General features: G+C 43.1%; 1 protein-coding gene across 2 annotated transcripts in view; it reads left to right on the forward strand.

Moving 5' to 3' along the window:
• marchf8 (membrane-associated ring finger (C3HC4) 8) overlaps positions 1 to 23,419 on the forward strand; it is a 107,723-nt gene that overhangs the window by 74,178 nt on the left and 10,126 nt on the right. The window contains exons 4-7 of one of the 2 annotated variants that reach the window (XM_050070790.1): positions 1,752 to 1,802; positions 12,953 to 13,032; positions 13,451 to 14,377; positions 22,623 to 22,803. In XM_050070790.1, coding sequence (XP_049926747.1) covers positions 1,752 to 1,802; positions 12,953 to 13,032; positions 13,451 to 14,377; positions 22,623 to 22,803 — 1,239 coding nt within the window. The remainder of the gene's footprint in view (positions 1 to 1,751; positions 1,803 to 12,952; positions 13,033 to 13,450; positions 14,378 to 22,622; positions 22,804 to 23,419) is intronic. The other variant, XM_050070789.1, reaches the window with a different exon arrangement.

Here is a 23,419-nt window from a genome sequence, read left to right on the forward strand (position 1 = left end):
GCACCAAAACCCTGTCGCACCCAGTGTGAACTCAGTGTTATGCAACTATGATTGATTACTCATTAAGGAACCACGCGAGGCTTTAATACCAATACTGAATGCAGTACAGCACCCCGGTGGCTGTTTATCCGAGTCTCCGATGAAAGCCGAGAACAGCGAGTGGGAATCGAGGATCATTACAGCCTCAGAACAAAACTTGAGTGTGCCGAGTGCTGACAGCGTTGGCCTGTTTCACTCCCTGGATAATGATACAAATATTGTGACACCATTTGATTTGGAGTTTGGATGGATGCATTATGTAATCGGCTTGTCCTCCTTTCGTCTCAAGCCAGAAGAAGTTGATTTACCAAGTTGGGATGCCAGACAGCTCGGGCTCAGCTGCTGAGGGATGTAGCTTTGCTGTGCTCATTAGGAGACAAACCGTGAATCAGTCATTCCTACTCCTGCTAAAACCTTTACGTAGATTTCTTCATTCATAATATCATATCTGCACCATATAAACCTTTGCATTATTACTTAAATCAATGGCATTTTCATCCATGCCAGCAGCGTGGCTATTGATCGGTCCACCACTTTGGTCCTGACTGAAGCAACTGTTTAAGGATTTGCCATGATATTTGGTAAAAACATTCATGTTGCCAAGATGTCATATCCCAGACTCTGATGTTTCCTGTAGTGCCAACAGAAGGTCACAATTTAACTCATCTAGTGAAATATTTCAATCTCTACTGAATGGATTGGCATAAAACTTGATTTAGACATTCATGTTCCCCTCAGGATGGATTTTAATAACTGTGATGATCCCTTTTCTTTTCATAACGCCATCATCAGATCAAAATGTCATTGTGTTCAATACTTTGCCTTATGACTTAATACCTGCAAAACTAATGACGCTCCAGTCTTAACTGTACCTTGTCTTTAGAGTTATTAGTCTTGCATAGCCATACCTGTCTCTCACTGTGCCAGCACTGGAGAAAGGTCCGCCCGGACCCATATTATTTCTGCGCTAAGGGAAAAAAACGCTTTGGGTTGTTTGTATTTCCTTGAACCAGTCACAATCATCTTGGGTGGCGCTAATAGCCCAGGATGCAGCGACAGTGCTCTTGCAAAATAGCGTTGGGACAGAAGTTGTCCTTGTGGGACATTTGCATACAGTGGATCGGAGGTGGTTGTTGTCGTTTTTGTTGTTTTCTGCACAGCTGCACAAGTGTGAAGATAGGTCTGGCTATGCCGGTCTAGTTATCGAGTGACAGGCATTTTGAAAACGGTCACAGAAAACATGTAACCATCTGAAACAGACAGCCAGTGACAGGCTCATTCTCTCAGTCTCCATCCTGTGAGCCAGACTTGGTGCTAATTAGCAAATGTTAGCAGGCTAACGCACTAATATAAACTGATGAGCATGGTAAACATTGTGACAGCTGAACGTCAGCATGTTAGCATTGTCACTGTGAGCGTATTGGCATGCTAATGATGTTAGCATTTAGCTCAAAGCAGCTGTGTGCCTACATGAACTCATGTAGACTCATGTGAATAGTTGTGTTTGCAAACATCTCCGGTAAATGTCTGCTCTGTTTCAAAAACAGCACCATTCATTACCAATAAAATGTGATGCTGATAGTAAATATGGGGCATGTTCCAGTTCTCACTATGCAGAGTGCATTATGCAGGTTGAACAACATTTTTTTTTTACTGTTTCTGACTGTGTATTTTTTTCCACCCACTTGAGCCTTCTTTCTTCTCTTTTACAGAATGAAAAGCCTCTGGGTCATTCTGCAAGCAGGTCCAGCAATATATCAAAGGTGAGCAAAGCACACACACACACGGAAAACATTTGAATGAATGATATATAGTCTTCCTTCAACACAGAGAGAGAGAGAGAGAGAGAAAGGAGGGTGGTGTTGAGGTGAGCTGTGGAGGAAGGCAGAGACTGACAGCACAGACAGACATGAAGTGGAGGGAGTGTAGCTGATAGAGAACCTGCCTCTCTCTCAAATCACATCACCATCACATCACCCCAATCAGAGCTGCCCCTCTGATCAACATCCAGAAAGTAGACGTGGCTTCACACCTCAGCTCCTCGGCTCGCCGTGGCTCTCTGTCAGACAGCATGTTTCTCTGTGTCTTTCTTCACTCCCTTTCCTCTTCTCCGCTCGCTCAGTCAAAGCTACACCCTCCATCGAATCTGACTGCAGGGTTATCCTTGTTCTCCTGAGCCTCTTATAGGATAAACCCTTTACTTGTGCTAATAGATGTCACGGTCACTTCACCGCCATGGGACTGCTCCTGCAATAATATTTGATCCACACAGCAATCACTCTTTAAACGTGAGGGAGGTGGAAGTTATTGCACCTGAGTGACAAATACAACAGCAGCCATCCTCACAGTTATGGTTAAACATAAATATACTGTTTCCTGAGACAGTATGCCTCTCTCATGCTATAGAGGTGTACACTGTATCGCTTAGTTAAACTAACACTGACCACTTTACACAAACTGACTCACTGATTGTTACTGGTTTATTGATTGTATTCATAATTGTGTGCAGTGATGTCACAGCAGCAAATATCATGGAACATTTAAGCAGCAAAACAAAAAACTGTGGTTATAAATTTGACAGAGGAAACAGAACTGAACTTTCAGCTGCTGAAACAACGAACAATTTAAGTTATGCTGCTTCTCGTGCATAAGTACACGTATCGACTGTCTTAATGGGGAGTCGGACAGCAACTCTGCAGCTCTGCTTTGCTCTCTGCTCTCTGCATTTTAGAGTGTGCTTAATATTTTCCTCTAATGATGTAGTATTTCACCCACCCACAAACCATCCGCACATCACTGTGTGTGTAACAAGTAAAGTGTGCACGTGTTCTGAACCTGCCTATGTTGGCGCATCATACTATCTGAATAATGCGCCCTTTAGATAGAAGAAAATACTCCACCATTTGGTCAATGGTGCGGTCGCTTTCTGCTGCCTCAATATAGCAATACGCCAACAATGTGCTTGAACACACCTCATTTAAAGACCTACATGCCCACGGGTGCACAAGTGGGTATAAGTACTTTCACAACCGGTGCTGGCTGCAAAAATGATGACCTCTGTCTGTAGCCATGACGGTTGCGTTGCATTGTGCACCACTTTGCACCAGGTATGAAATGGAGCCCAAAATGTTTGTTATAGTCCTGCATTGTGTTGTAAAGTTGAATTGTGTACACATCAGCAGTGGGTACAAAGTCAAAGTTAAACCAGGATGTACACCTGCAATATCGAATGTTTACAACAGTGTAATTGGGTAATAACTAAAAGTACACTTACACAACAGTGCAATAATGATCATGAACTTGGGCTCATGTGATTGGAAAAACTGACTTCTTACTTCCATATAAATAAAGTGTTATACAGTGCTTTGTACACAGCCATATAACGTTCTGTTTAGCTACAGTTTGACGTTTTTAGTCCTCTTGGACTCAACAATGAACTAATTAGATTATAGTGGTCAAAAGACAAGGTCACTGTGACCTCACAAAACAAGTTTTTGGCTATAACTTAAGAATTGATATGCTTATTATTACAAAAAAAATCACACAAATGTCTCATAGGATAAAATGATGAAGTGATGACATTTTACATCAAAAGGTCGAAGGTCAGCTTCACTGTGACATCATAATGTTCTGCAGAAATACTTTTCTGGTCATTACTGAGCATCATATCTCAGAAACAGAAGGGGGAAGTATTTGGTCAGATACTGGATTGGTGACTCTCATCTTGGGTGTCCACCGTGCGCTGATTGTAGATCTTCTGTGCTGCCAAGTTGAAGATGTGTGAAGCATCAGTGTTTCAGAATCTGTAGCTTCTTTGCAGCAACATCCATATTTGAAGCATTGACAACTGTCAGGGCTACACATGAGTCTGGGCATGGATGTGAACTGTAACTTGACTGATGGTCAGAGGCATTCAGCTGCTAGGTGGTAGTTTAGTTACTCTTAGGTTTACATACAGGTGAAAGCTTTATATATGCTGGTGGATGGATTTTATCTTTGGACGGACCAGGCTAGCCTTTTCCAGTCTTTATGCTAAGCTAACCAGCTTGAAGTGTTAGCCTCGTATTCACCAGACAGATTTGAGAATAGTGTCAAACTTTTTTTTTTTAGGCACATTAGCCACAATGTCAAACTATTGGTTTAATGGTTTCCAGCAGGGTTTTGTTTGGTGTGCGTTGAGACAGCAGTTTCAATCTGAGGCTGCGGTGGCAGGATAGTTTGATGGTTTGATGGGGCCTAAAATAGCTGAAACCAATCAATTAAGCACGCCTTGTTTGACTCAGATATGGATCTTGCAGATTGGCCTGGGACAGCCCAGTTATTTCAAACATTCAGTCTCGTTTGAACAGTGCAACTGAATATATAAACGTGATGGTGATGATTGATAGTTTAGTCACGTCTTAAAAGTCTGGAGTCATAGAAGGAAGTTTTTCTCTTCTTGCACTTCCTTTCTACACACAAGCACACACACACATGTGAGATGGCCAAGAACTCATAGTGCTAGGTATCTCATGCGTAAATGGAAGGGTGGATTTAATACGTTAGCGGTGTCTTGACGCAATGCATTGTCATTGAATGTCCTACCTAAACCGCCACTCCTCTGACAAATGTGTGTGTGTAATGGAGTGATGGACATAAAGTATGAACAAAGCTCTTAAGTTGGACAGCTTTAATTAATAACCAGCAGTCTGCCCGCCAGCTGGTGTTTCCTGCTCCTTCCTAAAGGGAAATACCACTGACTGGCAGGTCTTAAATCTGTATTAATTGTTCTCTGGATGAGCAAGTCTTCCAGGAATCTCAACGGTTAAAGAGGGAGTTGGCTCATGGGTGGAAAGGTCGCTTGTTTGAATTGCTGGACCAGTTTGGCAGAAGAAGAAGTCCTCTCCAAACTCTCCACATATACCTTAAAAGCTTTAAACCGGAAACACATGATTTAACAGCGTATTGTTATAAAGGTGTTACAGATTTTCTTCTTCCTGAAACCTCTCTCCCTGAAAGCTGCTTAAATCAGAACATGATCTGAGAGCATACAGAAGATTGTTTTATGCATATATGCGGTTTCTCCCGCTCTCTGCTGTATTGGCAGGATGAGATGGAAGATTTTCATATTTCCAGCAGCAACTCAAAAGTTCCTATTTTTTGGCTGTAAAAATATAATATGTAGGTCAAGTTCATGTATGTTGCAGAGCTCCATAAAATGAAAGATAAGGACATTTCATGGATCTCAGTAAAATGCACAGCCGTTAAAAACTCGAGTTGATGTACACACGTTCCACTGCTGATGACCGTGTAATGGATGATCTTGACTGACACGTGTTTGTTTTCGCTCAATTCCACATGAGCTCCACAGCCAGACTCAAAATAAGGACACCAAAACAAACCCTGCATTGCTTCGCGTGGCACAGATTCAAGCTGAATCACATCGGCTCGTATCAGATCAAATCAAAAATGAATGTGCTCGTGTCCAATTGTTGACCTACTTAAAAAGATATCTCTACATAAATAACCGCAGCTTCGGACTGAGAGGAATATTTCATAACATCTCCGATTTGGCGCGGCAACGCAGTCTGGGTGATTTGTGTGAGAGAGCGCAAACATCCGAAGAATTTGTTCATTCTGTCAAAGCACCTGCTGTAGTTTCATACTTGCGGTCGCTTTTTGGTGTAGACAGTCACTGAACTGTTGGTGTTTTCTTTAACTGAACAGCGTTTTCCCCTTTGAGGCTGACTCAGAAAAACATCCACTCTCCAGGTATTCGGTTACACTCGCTGGAATACCTGTCATGAGACACGCAGGCCAGGACAGAGACGTTTATGTAACAACAGGAAAACAAGCTGCAGCGTTTAGGCAGGAGGTAAATTGTTTCACAAAGATGATATTGCCTCCATCAGTGTGCTTGTCACCATTGGGGATTAAGGTGTAAGATCTTACATATAAATGTTTATTGTATCCAAAGCCAAAACTCATTATCACGGCTCTGTTGTGTATTTGTTTGTTCATTGATTCATTGATTCATGTATTCAGACGGTGTCTTTTATCGAGCTGTTTATGTCTGGAGATTTGTAAAAGAAAGGTTGAGTTGAGGTCAGATAATCAGCATTTTTGTTAAATGAAAGGATGGTCAGTTCAGAATATATACAAGCAGCTCTGGAAGCTTCTGTGAGCTGCGGATTGCCTGGTGATTTGGCAGGAGTTGATTTTCCACTCGGCGAGGTCAGGAGGCTTAGCTGTAGCCGTTTCTCTCTTTAGCACCGTGCCAGGGAGCTGTGCTGTGCCTCCTACACTGTTTGGGAAGGAATTAAACTATTACAGTCCTCATGAAGACACAAAGCAGCGGCCCACAGCTCAGTGGGCCGCCGTTGACAGTCAGCCAAACATCTGGTGGTGCTCTAAAATTCAAGCTGCTGCAGTTTTGCTACATTTCAGGTTCCATTGCTGTGGTGCATAAACTGGGTCTGTCCTGCGGATCTCTACCGGACCATCTCTGCTGGTCTGCGCAGCTTGGCAGAAGGCTGATGTTGAAATCAGGCACTGAGCCAGGCCACTATCCTGAAAAAAAAAGTAAAGTTAATTGTAAATTTCTTGGCACACAGCCTAGTTTAGTTTGTTTTCTTTTCTTTGTTGAATCGTTCAATCTGGCAGCGTTGCTTCTTTTTACTGGTTGCTGGCTCTGGTCCTTGGAGAAACCGGACTTGAATGGTTTCATTACAAAATGCTTTTGGTGGAAAATGTCATTATTGTTAATTTGTCTGCAGAGTTGTAAAATGACACCAAGGGGACAGGGGATAGGCAGATAATTATATCAGCACTGATAGAAATGCACTTTATCTTTGAAGCAGACCGATCACATTAACAATCGCTGCTGCAGAGCTTGGTCACAGCAGGTCATCATCAGCTATTGATGGCTGTGACTATATTGATGATTTTTCTCTATAATAGAGTATTCAGTTATCGTTTTTTTCCTGTCTTTATTAAAAACATGACAAGTAGATTATTCTGTTATAGTTGCTGATGAATTTACTGTTCACTGACTAATCAGTTAATGAAGTGATCACGTCAGCTGTACAGCTGTTAGAGAATTCTAACAAGCACGTAAAACTGTAGTGACGCTGCAGGACGAACATGGAAGAGACTCATTTAAAGCTCAAGAGGGGAAGATGTTGCCCCTGGTTTAGGGAAGGGCAGAGAGGGCGAGAAAATAACAAGGAGTCTGAAAAGAAAACCAGAGGAAAGACGACCAGTTATAAGGTAACCAGCTAGTTTTGGGTACTCCTCCAACCCCTGTATGTTAAGATAATAAAACCCAGTTCTCTGGTTAAAATTCAGCCATCATTCAGCTAGCTAGCCAGCCGTGCAGCTGAGTCACGTGCTTTACAGTATTATGGTTTCCAGACACATCAAACACAATCTTCCTAAGAGAATAACATAGTCCCCAAAATGTCAGACTGTTCCTTTAAAGTTCATTTTTGACCTCAGAAACAAAACAGTCTGAACTCAAGGTCTGGTGCAGTCAACTGCATCACATGGTTTTACCTCAATTTATTTACACACATAATGAGCAATCTAAAAGCACAAGTATGAGAAATGTCTCAGGAAGACATACACATGAAATAATTGCGCAATACCTAACACAGTGCAAGTGCATTTATCAGTATATAAGCAAGATAAACTGACCATTTCGTGTGCTGTGGCTTTTCGCAATCTAAAACCAAACTTCCTATTTGTTTCACACACAGGCGATCGTGGTTCCTAACTGGTGGGTCACGGTCCAAGAGTGGGTCGCATGTGACCACAAGTGACTCGCTAATGTGTCAAGTTTGTAAAAAACAGTTTATTTTGAAGTACAGTGAGTTTCTGGCACATAGCTTTTATTGTGAAGTGCCATGTGTAACGGACAGCTACTTGACAGAGACAGCAAACTAGCTTGATGACACGGCCAAACACAATTATAACGCTGAATGTATTAAACTGTGTGGACCTTTAACTAATGATAAAGGAGAAATCTGGACCCTGTGGCTGGATCAGCTGGGAACCACTGATCTAAAACACATTCCTGATGGCAGCAGCTTAAAGAAGTTGCAGAGGACATATACTGTATGGGGTTGTTGATAACCTTATATGCTTTTTGAGGACTTGCTCAGTATTAAGCTTTACCAGGGATCTTTGTGTTTTGCCAGTAATTTTAGAGCTGAGGTTAACAACACCTCATCCTTTCGTCAAAGGGATGTAAACCAGCAACATCTGGTCCAATCACACAGCCCGTTCAGCGATGTGTCTGACTTGTTAGAAGCCTCTCACTGGGAGGCGGCGATTCATTGTTCCTGTTAGATTTTAAAGGTTATTCTTTGAAAGGCCCCCGTGGCTACAAAATGAGAGCTATATAGTTCTCTCCAGGTACAGATGGAGACGGTAAAAGAAGAATGAAGTCGGAGCTAATATCAGATGTGATAAAATAGGTGTTAAAGAAATAAGAGTATGGAGGGAAGGTAAACAAGTGGAGAAGAGGATGATTTATGTGTGGATTAAGTGTGACTATGGAGAGTGGGCGCGCTCAATGAGAGAGGTTAAATAAGTAGTTATGATAATGACTTGAGAGACTGTTTCCAAGCACAATAAACAGAGGTTCATTACAGAGAGAGTATGATGTCAGGCAGGATTATATCTAATTAGCACATCAGAGCTAAAGAACTGAATGAACCAAGGACTGAGTGGATAAATTAAAGAGTATAAATATTCTTATTTTTACAGTTTACAGCCTCTAAAGTAAAATGTGGCCACCTGACATAATTTTTCAGCAGTTGTTGAGATACCGTTTTGGTTCTCCAATAAATGCCAGCACTCATTTGCTCATCAGAGGTCCTTGGCATAAGAGAGGGCAGTTATGAGAGAGCAGATGTCTGAAGTGAGTCATACAGGCATTTAGGAAGTTAATCATTACTATCTCGACTATGTTATCATTACTCCGCTGTTTGAGTCAGCTCAAAGACAGGGCTGGTCATCTATCGGCCAACTCACAGGAGATGACAGCACAAATGATTAACAGAGGCAAGACGACACTGGAACATTATGTTCACACAGCTATAAGGAATAAAGATACCATCCAGTGTCATCAGTGTTCACATGATTTTCCTCTTTTTATCAGTTGGACTCAGATTTCAGCCAAGAAATGACTTTCCAAGTGATTTCACTGTCACACACACTCAGAATAAATCATTAGAGTTTTACCGTCCTTGGAGTGTTCGGTGTAAGGTGGTCATAAAATCAGTCCGAGCTGTCTTAAGTCAGTCTTTTTATTGTTTAGACCAGGGGTGTCAAACATACGGCCCATGGGCCAGAACCAGCCCGCCAAAGGGTCCAATCCAGCCCACGAGATGACTAGACTAAGAGGTGCCAGGTTTCAGGAGCAAGTTAAACAATGTGTTGCCTACTTCATGTAAAATTCTGCTTCAGATGCTTTTCCACCCTGACCAGGATACAGTTCTCTGAAATTACAATGAATACTAATGGTGATCATGTTTAAAGACACTGAACATTGTGCAAAATATTGTCAATCAGCAGCTTCAGTTCAAAGGAATCTATATCAGGAAATGTGCGGATAAATACACATGTAATGACAGTGAGAAGTAAACTGACTGAATGTTGAAATTGCCCTTATTTTTCTTAAGACATTCATAAGGCTGTTCATCTATTTTGTAAAAGGTTGAACATCTACAGAATGTATTTGTAATTCTTTACACAAAAAAGAGGAAAGTATTGGAGCAGATGGTACTTATAGGTCAGTGTGCGATAGTCTTATTGGTCCAGCCCCTCTGAGATCAAATTGGGCTGTATGTGGCCCATGAATCAAAATAAGTTTGACACCCCAGGTTTAGACGTTCAAACAAAATCAGACATGTTTAATATTATCGGAAATTTTAAGTCTTGGCTCATGCAAATAGAGAAGAATAGCTGCGCTCCCTCCAGCCCGCAACAAGAAGCAGCAAACCAGGTAGACAGTCAACATGAAGGGGACTCCAGGGAGACAAGAACGTGAACAAGTCTCGGTTCTCTTGTACTGTGGGAAAGGAGGAGAAACTGGTGAAGCTGTGAAGGGAACAAGAGTCTGTATTCAATTCGGCATGTACCTGATCCACCAAGTAGCACTTATTTTAGTGGGAAATCTTGATTTTTGAAACGGTTCGCCTCTTATTCATACATTCTCCTTCTATCTAAATAGCTTGGTAGTGAGTTGTGGTGACAAAATCCAAAATGTAAAGTTTGTGCACAAACTAGAGTTATGTGTTTTTGTGGACATTTAAGGAGTTGTTGATATGTCATATTTCTAAAAGCGAGCTTGGTGTAATATTTTCCTCCAGGAGCACGATGGGAAATAGTCTTGAAAGGAATCTAGGTGTCGTCTTGCACATAGTGACCCTGCAAGATCCCCAGTCTTTACTTCATCTTAGTGTGTGACTTGAAAACTCACAGTGTCTTTAGATGTGAGAGGGTGTCAGACTTTAGACTCTTTTAAAGTCCTTTAGTTTATAGACGGCATAAGTCATATTTTAAGTATCAAGCTGAAGCAGTATGCCGTTAAATATAGTGCTGGTTGCTATAATAATGTTTTATTGCTTTGATCGGATCTTTTTCTCCCTCCTCCACTTCTCAGAGCTGTTGCTTCAGTTTGCACGTATATTCCACATGCCTACAGGAGCCCCAAACAGCAGCCTTGAATGTCAACTATTAAAATAAAAAGTGAAATTAAATATTCAGGAGACATTAAAACCAACCTTGGGTGAACTATTAAAGAAGGACAACAGAAAAACGACAGGGACAGCATGTTTGTGTACTCGTGTGTGAGAGGAAAGAAAGGCGGTTATAGAGAAACTGTGCTGTTCGTGTACAGAAAAACAGACCAAAGGGCAGAGCTGGACATTGAATTTTCTATCGATTGGTGTCAGGTCATGAGCTATAAATTTCCCCTTAGTTAGAAATGAAATCAATAGGTAATTAGTTTCTTATTGAAATTACCAGGCCCCCTGTGTCTTTACGTTAGCTACCCAAACACTGTCTGATCCTGCTCTTTACCGTCCCTCCCTACCCAGTCTGGATGCTGTCACTCGTCGTAGTAGATACATTGTTAAAGAGGATTAAAGGTTCATAGTTATATTTTGGAATTCTACTAGAACATTTTTACATGCTTTAATGGACAAACTACGTTCTAATTTCATACCATCTGTGCTGGGACCCCTGTATTCACCCTCTGTGTTGAACACTCCATTTTAGCACCTGTCTCTTAATGCCCTGCTCCTAAAAAAGCCTGGTTTGCTCTGATTGGTCAACATTTCCAGGACTTGCGTATCTGACTGTCTCAGCACCATCATTGCAGCCGGGGAATGACTGTAACAGAAAATTGTGTCACTTTCTACTGTCAGTTATCGCCAATAAAAGCTTCTAAGCACAAACAAACCTGTTCCATCAAGAATATGATCTGAAATTAGGGAGAAATTAACAACCTTGACAACCAAGTGTACATGTTACACGCAGACATTAGCGTGTCGCTTTATGTAGCAGTGCAGGCTACATAATGTAAACACTTGTAGTAGTGTGCCTGAATCAGATGACCATGGAAAGAAATCCGTCATATCTGATGACAGCTAGTAGCTCAAGTAGAAAAGACAGTTGGAAACAGAGTATTGAGAATAGGCTGAAGCCTGAGGCTTTTACTTATAGGGTTTACCTTTACATATGTTTACCTCATTATCATAATACATATGTCAGAAAATAAGCAAAAGCATAATAAGTCTCCTTTAAAGGCATAGTTTATTATACTGTAATATGCTTATTTGCTTTATGCTGAGAGTTACGTATACGTAAATGTAGAACCAGCGTAGCTTGAAGACTGGGAGCAGTGGGGACAACCAGCCTCACTCTGTCCAAAGTTGAAAAACGTCCTGGAGTCACTGTGAGCGGAGACTGCAGGAAGTCACGTGTAGTTTTCTTGGCCAAAATTCTAATTTGGGAAGATCTCACAAGTGACACGCTTTCCTGGAAAGCTGGGCCTACAGCTGTTGTGGCCACCGCTGGAGAAACTTAGAGGGGCCACGACTTCCAAAAACTGATAGATGCTCTGGAAGTCTTAGTTTTAGTCAGGAACTCCCTCAAGGGCACTGGAGATGCACTCACAATGCAAAACAGTGGAGCACAGTGTGCACAACCATGTTGAAGTGACCACAGGCGATTTTGATTTGTGATGACTGTGCCTAATTTGGATTTGTTAGATGTCAGTCTATCAGACGTTACAGCAACCTATGTGTGAGATAGTACAGTATAAAAGTGAAAAACATTTATTATTAATTAACGTTTTTCTGGCATTTATAAGTGAGACAATTTCCTCTCAAGCCACTTTTAGTAATTGTCACCATGCCATTTACGAAAGATAAATATTGGTGAAAGCAAGATCATACTGAAGGTATTTTTTATTACAACAGCCTTGTACCTGCAGGTGCATCTGTTTAAAAACTCTCTGCGGAGGCTGAACAAGTCTACAGCCTCACGTCCTCCAGCTGTGCCTCTCACAGCGCCTCATTCTTCATAACTCTCCCTCTGTCTCGCAGTCTGTCTCCTGAGCGCTGTGCTCCGTGGCAGCCTGGTGTTTCGCCTGCTCTGTGACGCACTGAGGCAGATTTCGCCTGGCACTACTTTAATCAGACAGATTAACTGACAGTATTGTGTTTTTTTTCTCTTTTTTTATCATCCTGTGCATCAGTGCGTGAAGCGCTTTTACTCTTTCTGTAAAGATCAGATTCAGGCGGCCGATAATTCTCACCGCGCAGGACCTTTTCTGCCAGCACAGGAAATGTGTTTTTATCCTGTCTGTTGAATAATACAGTAGTTATTATTTCTTTAGTTATATCTTTGTTTTGTTCCTCAGGCGGGGAGCCCGACTTCAGTCAACGCTCCATGCAGTTTCTCCAGGACGTCAGTTTCCCCCTCCAGCCAGGACATCTGCAGGTACAAACCACCTCAACCTCATTTCACTCTTACTGCAGTGATGTCAGTTATGTTCCCAGTGATATGAACACCTGAGGACAACACATTCTGTCTGTTTATCAGTACATTACTGGTGCAGAACCTAATCAGTGGGCGATGTTTACCCTTTACCTTTGAGCAATACACTGGCACTGTTTGAAGTAGCCTTGGCCATAAGTAACCTCCTGTTAAATGCATTTTATAGTCTCATGGGTCAGACAGTGTTTGGTAGTTTCATGCAGAGGCAAAGCCCCCGAAACCTTTTATCTCCTTTTTGTTTTCAAATGCATGATGTGTTTTCCATTTCTCTTTTTTGTCTTTTCCTGTTTCTTCTCCTGCTGTCCTTTACCGCTGACGTTCCGCTTTCATAAACACACATGCACAAACACTTTCACATCAGCAGTCAAGATCAGGACCGTCAGAAGCAGACCGCAGTGGTTCTGTTGAACTCAAACGGTAAAACCTGTCAAGGTTCAGGAGGTATCTCAGTGACCACCCTCTGCGCAGACACCCTACTAGCCTCCAAACACGCCAAACAACGAGACTGGCTCTCACTGCTCCGCCCGTCCTCAGTCAACATCCACCCTGGCGGCTCGCTAAGGTTTTCTGTGTCTTTAAACGATGTGGGCCAACGCGTGGACAGTCTTTGTCGTGGTCTGCACTTTATAGACCGCACCTGCTCCGAGGGAGAGCTGGAGCTGAAGCCCGAGTCAGCTCAGCCGCCCACCTCGGATCGAAGGGCGCACACACTCGACAGCAAGCTGGCTGCGGCTCCCACACAAAATCCAGCCTCAACACGCACCCACCCCCACCTGGTCCCCTCCTTCACCAACAACTACAAATACATGTTGAGCACCCCTCCTGCTAATTGTCCCCCATATGACTCTGCCACAGTCGCCCCTCCTCCTCCTCTTTCCCACACCCACCACCTCCACCCTCACCACTCCCCAAGTGGCAACTTCCTCCGTCTCCTCCTCCCCTTCTCTCGATCCTCTACCTCGGCCAGCCTGCAGTGCTCTGAGCTGGGCAGCTACGCCTCTCACCTCCACAAGTCCTCTAGCGCCCTGCTAGAAGGCAGCGAGTCAGGGTTCCCTGTCGAGGATCTACTGGGAGATGACGATGTGTTTGAGGAGGACCAGCCCAGTCCAGCTCCAAAGGGAACAGGCCAGCTGGAAACCCCAGAAACAGTCACTGCAACTGGGACAGGAGCTCTTCTAGCCCCCCTGTGCTATATGGATGAGGACAGCGACTTGGACTGCTGCCCGTCCCCTTTGTCAGAGAAAACTGGGCCACTGTCACCCTATTCATTCTCTGGAGACTGGTGCAGGTGGGTGACTGTCTGGATGGTGTAATCCACACCCACCCTTCCTGTGACTTGGTAGAGCCCAGTCCATCCCTGTGCCGTTAACGTGGCAGTGAATCCCAGAGCCCTGTGGAGTAGTGGAGAGCTTCTCATCCTGTAGTGTAACTACTGTGAATATCTTACACCACAGCAGTATCTGTCCTCAAAACCCTGCTTTGGAGTGGAGCTGTTAATCAGGAGAGCCTGACACATAGATGCTTTAGTCCGCACACACACTGCAACACCATAAGCTGCCCTGATTCAACCCCTCATGTGTGTCTAGAACAGAAATATGACTTCATTTCATCTCATACCATTTCATTTCACTCCACAGCTATCTCTATGGTGTGCCAAGTTTTTCAAAGTTCTGTCAAGCTATGTTTTTTAAATAATTCCTCCTCGTTACTAGATCGATGAGGCATTTAAATTGTCTTACATAGGCTGCGAAAATTTGTGATTGATTTTGCCCGTAAGCTTTAATCTTTGCCGCAGAGGCAGGAGTCGGGGACAATGGCACTGTTAAAGAAAAGACAGAAGGGCAGAGGTTAGGGTAGAAAATTTAATAGTTTTGAGGAATGGTGTGTGTGTCCGTCTGAGAAATAGTGTAATGGAGGCAGACGGGGCACAATAAACGACGCTGAGCCGATGGAGTCTGTCTGATTGGGTCGACAGGGCCGTCATCAGTCTTTTTCACATTGCAGTCTGTGTGCAATCTGATAGGCAGAGCCAGGCTATGTTAGGAAGGACAGATTGTGAGTAATATTTGATTTCAGACCAGGTCATGGCTGCGTGGCCCCTACAGACAAGGCTTGGTAGCAGTAGATCTCACTAAGTCGCCAAGAAAATAAATCTGAGCCCCACATAGATCATGTTGAGCCCCCCTGAGTTACAGTATCTGTCTGTCAACACTCATCAATCCAGTGAACTGCTACACGGCTGAGTATTAAGTCTTAAACACAAAGGAATTTCAATTACATATGTCTTTCTTTGGGGTTTTTTTTTTGGCCCCTCAGCTGTGGTCTGTGCTTGTAGTCCGCTCCAGATTATACGTCTTATACGTCAGATGTGGGCTGAGGGAGAAACATGAGCTTAGAATTGGCAAGGTGACCAGGATCAGAGATCAGGAGGCAGATTATTGGCTTCAAATAGCCTGCGTACTCTCTGCCAGCACACACTCTCACACAGACAAACACACACACACATCGTGGCAGCTTTCTGTCATGTGGCTTGAAGCGTGAGCTGGGACCGCAGAGCCTGACCTCACCTGTAAAAGTGTGCGTGGGCGGTTGTTTTGACCAGAGGGTGGCATGTTAATTATTAGCCAGTATTTTTATTGACAACACGGCAGAAAGTAATGATTGAAAGTCTCCTAGGAGGTGACTTGGTCTCTTTCCTTGTCAGAAATGTCACGATTTAGAGAAACTTAAAGGGATACTTTGCCAATTTTGAACCAGCTTTGTATCATAACAATGTGGGCAGTATGTGTACTCCAGATTTCCCTGATTGTTTCACATCATCCGGCTGATTTTCACTGGCTCTTGGGCTGTTGTTCAAACTGTAAAATTAAGCAGTGCTGGGTTAAATATTAACCAAGAGTCTGTTACTGCGTCGCCTTTTTGTAATCTGAAATGTTTTCAGGAACAGATTTTATCTTACTGTTTAACTGTCATATAAGATTGTTTGTTGCCAGCCGGCCACCATATTGTTTTCCAGTGGGCATTTTGCATCACATCATCCACCACTGGGAGTGTTTATTGGTGTGGTACGGTGCAGTGCATTCTGGTAGTTGTAGGTTTTCTCCCTCTTGAGCAAAAGCTCTTTTTCTCTGTTTTCTCTGGTCAAGTAGCACCAATTTCAAAAGTATTTGCGTCTTTTTACGGGTCTGTGTCATTGGTCCGACAGCCCATTGGTCCGACATCCCATTGGTCCAACGTCCCGTTGTTCCGATATGTGATTATACTAGGCTATACTGTATGTGTGTACCATAGAGGATCGGCAAACGCAACAAAAGTAGGCTACTGGTCGAGATACAAGTGTCATAGAGAGGAGAGAATGAAACACCATAACCTCCTGTTATTAACTCTGGGGTCGGGGTTGTGTGGGGAGCTCTCCGCGGTGCTGAACGGCTCCTGGCGGGCGTATTTCTGCCTTGATGGTGCGCCGCGACTGGCTCTGGGTCAGCTGGGAAAGGCTTGAGGCGGAGCAGGCTCACGGCTTATGTGTTTGCCACTTTCTTTTTCATTTTAACCCACACCATGATCTTTTCCTGACCCTAACCAAGTGGTTTTTGTGCCTAAACCTAACCAGACCTTAACCACAGGACATCATGATGATTTCGGAACAGCGGGACTTCGGAACAATGAGTTTAATATGGTCGGAACAATGGGATGTCGGACCAATGGGTTGTCGGAATAATGGGCTGTCGGACCAATGGGCAGACCCCCTTTTTACAGCATAGACAGTCCAGTTTTACAAAAAGACTGTCTTTCCAACAGTAAAATACAACTTTAAAAGGACAAACACCTGTCTACATTTAGTGGTTGTCACCAAAACATCATTGTGTGCATCCTAACAAACCTTCCTCATAAATATTTCCAAAGCTGATTTCTTTGTTGTCTTCGTACCTCCCTTTTGGTGGTGCACTGCAGCATTGATTGACAGGTTACTGCCACATCTGTTGATCAGCTGAAAGGAGAAAAAGCGGGTGTCATTTAACCCCTCATTCATCTAATAGACGTGGCCAAACTTTGAAGTAAATGATAATTATTGTTGTCAGGGACTCTTAATTTTCACTGCTTTTTCACCTTCTCTTGTTCTTCAATCTTGCCTTTCCTCTTCTCTTCTTCTTCCTCATCTTCTTCTGAATGATTTATGACTTCCTTGATCTGCTAATTTGCATTATCATCCTCTATGGTCCTCGTGCATGTACTTGTAGAGCACCAGATACAAACAAAAACATGGCTCAATAGAGCTGCTAGTGTTCACAAGTACCTTTAGGTTTTTACGTCTCGCAATATAAACCACTAGAGTCTATGTAATTCCTTAACCTTCCTGCAAAAGATAACTCTTCTCTCAGCAAATTTAATATTCTCTTTTAAGGCAAACATGGTCACAGAACGAGAGACAGGCAACCTCTTAAGGCGTGCAGAGAGGGTAGAGGAGTAAAAAGGGAGATGGCTTCCAGTGGTGCTGCCTCTAATTGAATTGTGTTTTTCTGTGATCAGCGTGTCTCTGCTGGAGTGTAGAGCTTAAACTGCTCAGACTAAAAACAGGCTGAGAACAGGAGAGAACAAAATTCCTCAGATGTCACACTCTGCCCCATACCTCCCCTATAAAAATCTGTTTAGTGGAAACGCAAAATTAAAAAAAAAAAACATGAAAAGCAGATGGTGTTGAAAAATTCATTTGAAAATAAATACATAAACATTTGGAGGATGAGGGCAGAGCAAGGAATAGCTGCAGGGAGGGGATCTTATAGCGACACACTGAGAGAGAGAAGAGTGCAAAGATCGGCTGAATGCCACAGGAGAGAAGTACGAGGAAACAGACAAGAGCGAACAGGAAGAAAGTGAATGCCTTGCCAGGGCTGTAATGTTGCAGAGCTTGTTCCCCTCTCAGCTCGTGATTTCCCGACTCTGTTTTGCTTCTCATATTTTAATCTTGACATACTGTAACGGCGCCTCTGCCATCTTAAAATTACTATTAAACAGGGTGTGTTTTGGCTGCTCAGGCATGCAAATTAAATTTTAACTTCCCTCCCATGCCTTAAAATACTTGGGGGTGTGCTGCAGCTGACACTGATACAGTGAATTTAGCTGTTTGGTAATATTCCTCTAAATGTTCGGATGATGTGCACGTTACTTTGAATGACAAGGCTGAATTTTGAATGCTCTATTTGGAAGATTTCTGTCTTCAAGGTGCCTTTTGCAGCAGTTGTAAGACCTGAAACCGAAAATTCTCAGCTCATGATTGCAGTCGTCTTCCACTCACATTGTTCACTGATCACTTTATTTCCACTGTGGCTCCATGTGGAGGTGTAGGGATTCTTTTGTTGCTCTGCCCTCCTACGTTAACAAAAAAAATCTGAATCAACATTAGAATAATTTGTCAAATCTGTCCATATCAGCAGGCGCCAACCTTTCATATGAGCTCCAAGAGAGCCCAGGTCCTCAGGCTGGTTTTTGTCTTGTTTTTTTGAAAGAGGTCTACACAACAGTATGTGTGGGATGAGAATCTGCAGTTCATCATCTTGTGATCCATGCAGACAAACACAAACAAGCCAGCCATAGCCAATAGAAAAAAACCCGTCTTCCAGAGATGTTAATTGTGCCTCCTCTATCCCTTAATCCCCCTTCCCTCATTCCTCTCCCTCAACCTCCTCCTCCATATGAGAAACCCGTAGAAATGCCCTATTTTTATCCTCCTTTGTTCACTTTGTCTTTTAATCTTGTAACGCTTTGGCCAGATCAGTGTCTTCTGGAAATAGACGTTATCTCGCTCGCTCACTTTCGAACATGTGTGGGCGCGTGTGGGTGTGCATGTGTGTCTTCATGTGTTCTTATCCTCCCCTGAACCGGGATAAAGACAAACCAATTTGAAACACCCTGCTCTCTTCTTCCTCTCCACCTTCTCTAAGTGCCTTTGTTTACTTGTTTATTATTTCCCAAAGAGAAGAGCCACTGCTCTCTGCATCTCACTCAGGGGGAAAACACAGTAGAAGCCTCTCCTGGTTTATGCATCTGCTGATAGAAATCGGTGGATAAAGTGGATTTGAAGTAAAGGTTTAGATAACTGCTTCAGGCACTGTTGTAGTTACGTGTGGTGAAACAAGGAGCAGCTGATTTTTGAGGACTCTGCCCTGGTCTGAACTGTTGCAACAAGGTCAATGTTCTGACATTACATTCTGAGATCGTAAGCAAGTTAACTTCTGCTTCCTGTTTGTGTGTGTGTGATGTTGACTTGACCTAAGGCAGGTTTATAGTTGTGCAGTGGCTCTATGCAAAGCCTGTGCCGTAGTCTGAACAAGTGGCCTACGCTGTTGTGAGCATTTATACTTGTGCGGTGGTGTGACCGGGTCGCTCCACACTTAGACCACCAAAACGGTTCTTCTGTGAAGTGCTGTAAAGTTTGGTTGATTCAAGACACACCTAAAACACACATTAAACATGGTTTAATAGCAACATTGTCAAAAACAGGTACACAAATCAGCTCCATTATAACTTGCAAGGTTCACAGACAATTTAGGCTACACACTTTTCCCCACATATACAAGATGCTAGCAGTATTAGCATAAGCCTATAGCATTTTACATTGTACAAATTAGCCTAAAATGCTATTTTGTGGAGGCCGTATTGTCTTCACAATTTGTTTCTTACCTATGAAATAAAAGTAAGAGGAGGTCTGCGTCACGGTGACATTTCTGGGAGGTGCACGTCAGACTACAGCAGGAGCTATGGCACAGGGTACACGTCTACACAGGACCTACACTGTACTGTAGGTATGACATCAATTCGACCCAGAAGTGTAAATCCTGCTTTAGAGTTAATAGGTCGCTTTTACAACTTCTCCAACTTGAATCTTACTGCTTTGGCAGACTGTGTCTGACTTAGTAGTGAAAGTGTGCCCATACTCTGGATCTGTCTCGGCGTCAGATTAATACACTCCTCCTTAGCGTGGGTGACTAATGGCTCCTGTCCTCCAACCTGACAGACAGTGTCCGATATGTGATCTTGAGGAGGAGAGGGGGACCGCTTTGGTCTGATATTAAAATCTGATTGGTTCTTCTCACTGAGAAAAGCCCGCCCAGCGGTCCTTCGAGGGAAAGACACCTAATCGAATGTTCCAGCTGTCGGTATCTGTGCCTAGAATACCTTACTGAAGACTTTACAGGGTCTAAACCCGGCATCACAAAATGTCTATTATTTTTAGCGTTCCAACAAATACCAGATTTGAGAAGCTTTAAAAATTCAACTGAGGTTAATTTTTAGGTAAACATTTGTGTTGGTGTGTTGCGATAATTCCCAACCAGTAGTGCTTGTCCCCCAGGGGTTACTTCTGCAGCTGTCAGAGGGTACATGAAAAGATTGTGAAGCTCATCTAATTTAAAAAGAACAGAAAATTATAATTTGAATGAAGAATGTGTAGGCACATACTGAGACAGCTGTAACACCTGAACACATGCGTTGCAAATGAGTCTGCGAACTATGTTAGCAAGCGAGCAGAGCTGTCTCAACAGTTGCCTAAAAGTGATGGATAAACTGTTAATGAATAAACAGTAATAAATAAATAATGAAAACTGTTAGCTGAAGGTAATAAACAGTTGCAATAGCTAAAAGTAATGGCTAAAGGGCTGAAACTGTTAGGTATTGGTGGCAGTATTTCTAGTACAAACACAAACTTAACCAAAGCAAACTAAACATTGACAGTTGAATTGTTTGTCTCTAGGACACATGCCACATCTTTTTCCACCTGGAAAACGTGAGGTCAGGCCCTTGGTGCTGCTCTTGTGCCAGCTGTCAAGGGCGCAGAGAAAGGTTGCACCTGATGTTGCCAAGCAACCATAGCCTACTTACCAGAATTCCCGAGTTCGGAGCTGATCTTGTGTTTTTAAATGTGCATTAAAAATTGCCCATAGATGTTAAAGCTCTGTGTAGCCCTGCGCTCAAAAGATCAACTTCTGCTTCATTGTTACCGTAGACTGATATTTATGTTCCTTGTCACAACATGCGATGCGTGGCGCTGTGTTCCAAAACTTGTGCACAGCCGTCATGCACTGAAAAATGGGCGCTTGGGAAGGCAAATGTTACAATGTCACTTACGTCTTTGAGAGTGCCTTCTGCAGTCTCCATTTACAACAATGGATTTGAGGGTGCATAGGCGTAGATTTCAGGAGTGACTCATAGTACAGGTCCCCTAAACATTTTGAACATGTGCACCCTCTTTCATCCCTCAATAAAAACATGAAAGTTGAGGAGAGGACTTTTATTTTGAGAAAATGAAAGATGTTTCTATCCTAAATTGATGCAGAAATGACACAAATTGATGCATATTAATTCACATGAATACATGAAAATTAAGTGTTTGGCACTCAACATTTCCTGGGGAAGGACTCCAAACCCTTGTGTCATATGTGTCTCCTGCAATGTTAAAACGAAACTTGCAGCCTTGTGAGGCAAGGCCATAGGTTTCTGTATGCGTCCAGTCCCTTATACAGCCTGTTCAAGGCGGGAACGTTGCACTATTATTCTGCCTTGCCATTCAGTATAAAACACACAAACAAGAAACTAGGGGGGGGGGGGACTTGTTGTTTCAGCGTTAAGCTTGAGGTGGAGATAGTAACAGAGACATCAAATATGTGTAGTGACACTAAATGCAGATGATGTTGTGTCTTGGCTCTTTTGCTTAGTCTGAAAATCACAAACTGTGGCAGCATTATGCCGGCATTGTTTGGTTCAACTTCAATGTAAAAAGCAAAGCTGGAGTAATGAAAGATCTTCTTTATGGTCCTCTTTGACAAGTTAAAAGTGACAAACATAAGAATACATGTGGAATATGAGTGATGGTGTCAATGGGTACTTGAGTTCCTCTGACAGAGCTGCGGGAGGATCTGTGGATGTTTGTTTAAAACACACAAGGTTGGGAACCACTGACGTATCTGATGCCATGTTGTTGATTACATTGTCTGCACTCCGTGTGTGTGTGTCACCCGAACGTACTTATCATTAAAGGCAACTTGTATCTGACACTTAAGATTGCTGCTGCTACAACTGCAGGGTATCTCTGGATTAGATTTGCTGTGTTCAATTTTGTTCGGTGACGTTGCAAGGACACAGGAGGTTATTTTCTGAAAATGTCATTTTGATTTGCAAATGAAGTGCTCTGAACCAAATTAGTGTGTCTTGATTGAGTTTATTCATGTGGGACATGTGTTGTCATCTGCGTTCAGGGTCTTAATATTTGTGAAGTAATGTTCCCACCTGTCGTGCTTTTCGTTATCTGTGGCAAGTGTGGAGTTGATGAGCATTTTATAAACATCTCATCTTATCATACAGACTACTAGAGACTACTACGAGTTTGCTGATACATCTTCAAAAACTCAAGTTTGCTTGAGTTTGGGGAAATATCTGTCAGCTTTGCCTGCCAACTTTCCTCTTTTTGATCTTTCCTCTTCCTTCTTTTACAGCTGTCTCGCCTCAAGCTTAGTGTTGACTGTATTCTTTGGTTCCCGTAGGATTTGTCACTGTGAAGGGGATGACGAGAGCCCTCTGATCACACCATGCCACTGCACGGGGAGCCTGCGCTTCGTCCACCAGGCCTGTCTACAGCAGTGGATCAAGAGCTCCGACACTCGCTGCTGTGAGCTCTGTAAATATGAGTTCATCATGGAGACCAAGCTCAAACCGCTGCGCAAGGTAAGACACAGTCTTGTACATATTTGTCTCAAGTCAATTAATGCTCTCATTCATTAGTTCAGCCTCAGATGATAAATTCTGGCTGTCGCTGCAGCTCCGAGCAACCCAACTTAGCTCACGTCACTCCTTCGTTATGAAGCCGAAAATGCCAAAAGCTGCCTCCAATCTGTCATGCAGATAACACAAGCGTGACACTGAGCTTTGAAGCCGTCCTCATAAGCGGAACTTGTGTGTTGGGGTGGGGGTGGAGGATACGGGGGAGGGGGGCGGTGGTTGTGATTCATTTCAAATGGTTCAGAGGGAGTACACTCCCATTAAAGGCTCTTATCAATCGCTGAGGCCTGGAGATAGCAGGACACTCTAATTAAAATTCCTCCACCCTTCATTAGCTGCACAAAGGGCCTTAAACAAATGCTCCGCTGTTAATAGCGTCTGAATCCAACTGATGAACACTGAAGTTGTTCTTGTGTGAGCGCAGAAAGATGATATGAGGATGTCGGTCTTGGTATGAAGTGTTTATCAAAGGATGCTTGGTTTCGTCTCGCACTGAAGCGCCCACTTCTCGTCAAAGTGACCCTGCAATCACGCCGTTTCATTGTTGGATACATGAGGAATG

The sequence above is a fragment of the Epinephelus moara genome, chromosome 19 (assembly GCF_006386435.1).
Source record: "Epinephelus moara isolate mb chromosome 19, YSFRI_EMoa_1.0, whole genome shotgun sequence".
Classification (NCBI taxonomy): domain Eukaryota; kingdom Metazoa; phylum Chordata; class Actinopteri; order Perciformes; family Serranidae; genus Epinephelus; species Epinephelus moara.